We start from the raw sequence: 3,195 nt of genomic DNA, 5'->3' as shown, positions 1-3,195 counted from the left end.
CTGAAATAAATGTTTCTCTCCGCAACAACACCACCAAAACCGCGCTAACATCCACATGAATTGATGATGAAACTGGTATTTGAGCGGTAACAAGGCTTGGCGTTGTTGGAATAGGCGAAGATGATGCTGTGGTCTGGTGGCTGGAGCGCGGTGTCAAACCGAGAGAGTGAGAGGAATCTAAATCTGGCCTCGTTTTGACAGATAAACTTTGGCACATACAAACAGCTTCATAGAAAAGAAAACTTCGCCATCTTCGCCGTCGCCAGCATATCACACCAAATGGCAAAATGAACCGAAGCGCATAGCCTGACGACGAATAGGCTACCAACTAAGACCGACACAATTGAACTATCCCTACTTCCTCACCTTGATTGAGCCTCACAAGCGTTGGCAGTCTGAATTTGCTGACCACCAAGTCCAGGGGCAGCGCCACGGCGCTCCATGAGATGTCCGAAATGCTTGCCGAAAACTTCTCCATCTTCTCCTCTTCATAATTGAGACAGATCTCCGCGTACATCTGATGGCAGGGACAGACAAACTCCTTTTAATGTATGGAGGACGAAGATGCCGTCGTCTCTCGCCATGTCGAGGGAGTGGATAGGGTGCATGCTGTAGTAGCTCCGCGCGCTCCGTGGGACGCTGTTCTAGCGCCACCCTCCTCGCGAGCCGAGCATAGTACTGAATCGCGAATAGAAAGCTAAAAGGTTTCAGGCCCGTAGGCTACCCGTAGTTTACTTGCATCAGTGGCGTTTTAGTCAACTTTATTTTGTAATGATTCTACACGCCAGGCTTAGGCTAGCCTACTGCTTAAATGTGTTACATGTTCTGCTCCTACACCTGTTGGGTTAGAGGAAAGTTTTGTCGTCACAGTGCCGGTTTCGTCGTCTCTCCCTATGTTCCCCCTTGCTATAGGCTACGTTTTAAGGCCCAAGGACCACAGGGGACACTTTGCAACATACAGGCCTACATTATTTATAGATTACATTAAACACATCCATACATAGGCCTATAATTCTGATGCAACAACATCAATAGGCTACATTCAGATAGGCCTGACTGTAGCCCGGCATATAGCCTAGTAAGTTCCTAACCGTAGGGGGTAGATGGAGCTGATTAATGTCTATGGACTGACAATGAAGTCAGATGAAAGGCAGAGCAACGGATGTTGTGGCTACCGGATTATTTGAATGACAGTGATAAGGATCCACAGATAGACAAAACAGTAGGATGGATGTGTGCAGCAGTTTAGGCTACTGCAGAAGCTCCAGCTTCCTTGATGAACCTATGCATGCACATTTTTTTCATAGCCATAGCAGCCACATGTAGCCTACGTGTAAAATGATCACTTTTAGATCAGTCGACATTTAATCACACTTCAACTTGGAGAGGATGCCACCTCAACGCTCCTGCCTGGTCCGTCCACAATGCAGTTACACAACTAGCCACAAGATGGCAGTATTTGTTTGTGTTTTGAGAAGTAGGCCTAGGTGGGCCTGCTATGAAACATGCATTTTTAGTTGTCTTTGTTGACGTATGATGGTGTAAGTCATTAGGCTTACCTTGTTGCCAGGTGATGGTTCCACCCCTCCACTACAGCTGCAGACAGTATTGTGTCGCTGATATTTTAGAACAAGGAAAAAGAGGGAGCAATGTGTCTTCTGTGTCATAGGCCTATAACCAATCTAGTTCACCATTCCCCAGTTAAAAACCATGCTATTACCATTAGCTATTAAAGGTAGGCCTATGTGTGGAGCAGTGCGGACACCTGACCTGACCATCTAGCCTACCCAAATAAATACACATGGAGTAGGCTTTCCAATATGCGACCTCCTCCACTCGTGCTTGTGGTCTCGTACCAGAAAGTAGTATGTCGTGATGACATCACTAACAACAGCATTATATTTCAATATCTCGCAAAAGCTCAATTGTTAAGTCATTTTCTCATTTTCAAACAGGATGATAAATGAAGAATAGTCCCCCAAAAATTGTTTTGGCTAGGCTGACAGCGGGGGAAACTTAATTGCTTTCTCCACGGAGGCGGGGCATCAGCAAAACGTGAGGCCACAAGCCCAAGTGGAGGACGCAAGGTTGCATATTGGAATGCACTCATTGAGTAGTGCGCCCCGCCACCTGGCCCCGCCTCTGCAGAGAAAACAAAGTTTCCCAGCTGTCAGCCTGCCCCCAACTTTTGTGGGACTGTTTTTCATTCACCATCCTAATTGCAAATGAGAAACTGACATTAGAATTGTGCTTTTGGAAGATATTGAATACATTTTCTGTCGTCAGTGACGTCATCATGAGGTCACAAGCAGGCAAGTGAGCAAGCAAGGGAGGACTGAAGTCTGCATATTGGAATCCCCCATCGTTTCTCACCATATCAGTTTTTAATGTGACACTGCATTGTGTAATGCGATGGAAATAGTAGCCATGTATTGCCTCACTCACACTGATCATTCTGCTCACATCAATCCCATGTGATGGCTGCTGCAGTGCTGGCACTTGTCATTGGCATGGAAGCCCCCCCTGGCAAATACCCACCTGTTGGGGACAGTCCCCCCTGGGCAGTGTGATGACATCACTGACAACAGCATTGTACTTCAATATCTCGCAAAAGCTCAATTGTCAAGTCATTTTCTCATTTGCAAACTGGATGGTGAATGAAGAATAGTCCCCCAAAAATTGTTGTGGCTAGGCTGACAGCTGGGAAACTTTATTGTTTTCTCCACGGAGGCGGGACCAGGAGGCGGGGTGAGGCCACAAGCACAAGTGCAGGACGGGAGTCTGCATATTGGAATGCACCCTGTGTCTCTCATCATTTCAGTTTTGAATGTGAAGCTGTATTGTGTAATTCTATGGAAATAACAGTCGTGTATTGCCTCACTCACACCGATGATCATCCTGCTTGTGTCAATCCCATGTGATGGCTGCAGTGCTGGCACTTGACATGGAAGCCCCTGGCAAATACATTACCCACCTGTTGGGGACAGTCCCCTCCCCAAGCCACCTAAAACAGGGGCAGCACATGGGGACAGTCCCTTGGCAGTGTTGCCAGATTGGACGGTTATACCCGCTCTATTGGGCTACTTAAGATGACCGTCTGCATGTAAAAAAAAAAAAAAAAGGGCATCTGGGCGGGCTTTTTCAACAAATTTAAGGCCACAGAAATCAATAGAATTTAGTTCAAATGGAGAGGGA

At 46.7% G+C, this 3,195-nt stretch overlaps 1 protein-coding gene across 1 annotated transcript in view; it reads right to left on the bottom strand.

Moving 5' to 3' along the window:
- The window catches only part of gareml (GRB2 associated, regulator of MAPK1-like), a 45,885-nt gene extending 45,358 nt beyond the window's left edge, over positions 1 to 527 (bottom strand). The window contains exon 1 of the mRNA XM_063222523.1: positions 367 to 527. Coding sequence (XP_063078593.1) covers positions 367 to 517 — 151 coding nt within the window. The 5' untranslated portion in view covers positions 518 to 527. The remainder of the gene's footprint in view (positions 1 to 366) is intronic.
- Between the last annotated feature and the right edge of the window lie 2,668 nt (positions 528 to 3,195).

Source organism: Engraulis encrasicolus, chromosome 18, assembly GCF_034702125.1.
Source record: "Engraulis encrasicolus isolate BLACKSEA-1 chromosome 18, IST_EnEncr_1.0, whole genome shotgun sequence".
NCBI classification, from domain to species: Eukaryota; Metazoa; Chordata; class Actinopteri; order Clupeiformes; family Engraulidae; genus Engraulis; species Engraulis encrasicolus.
The sequence above is the reverse complement of the archived record's forward strand: the minus strand, read 5'-3'. Positions and strand labels throughout refer to the sequence as shown.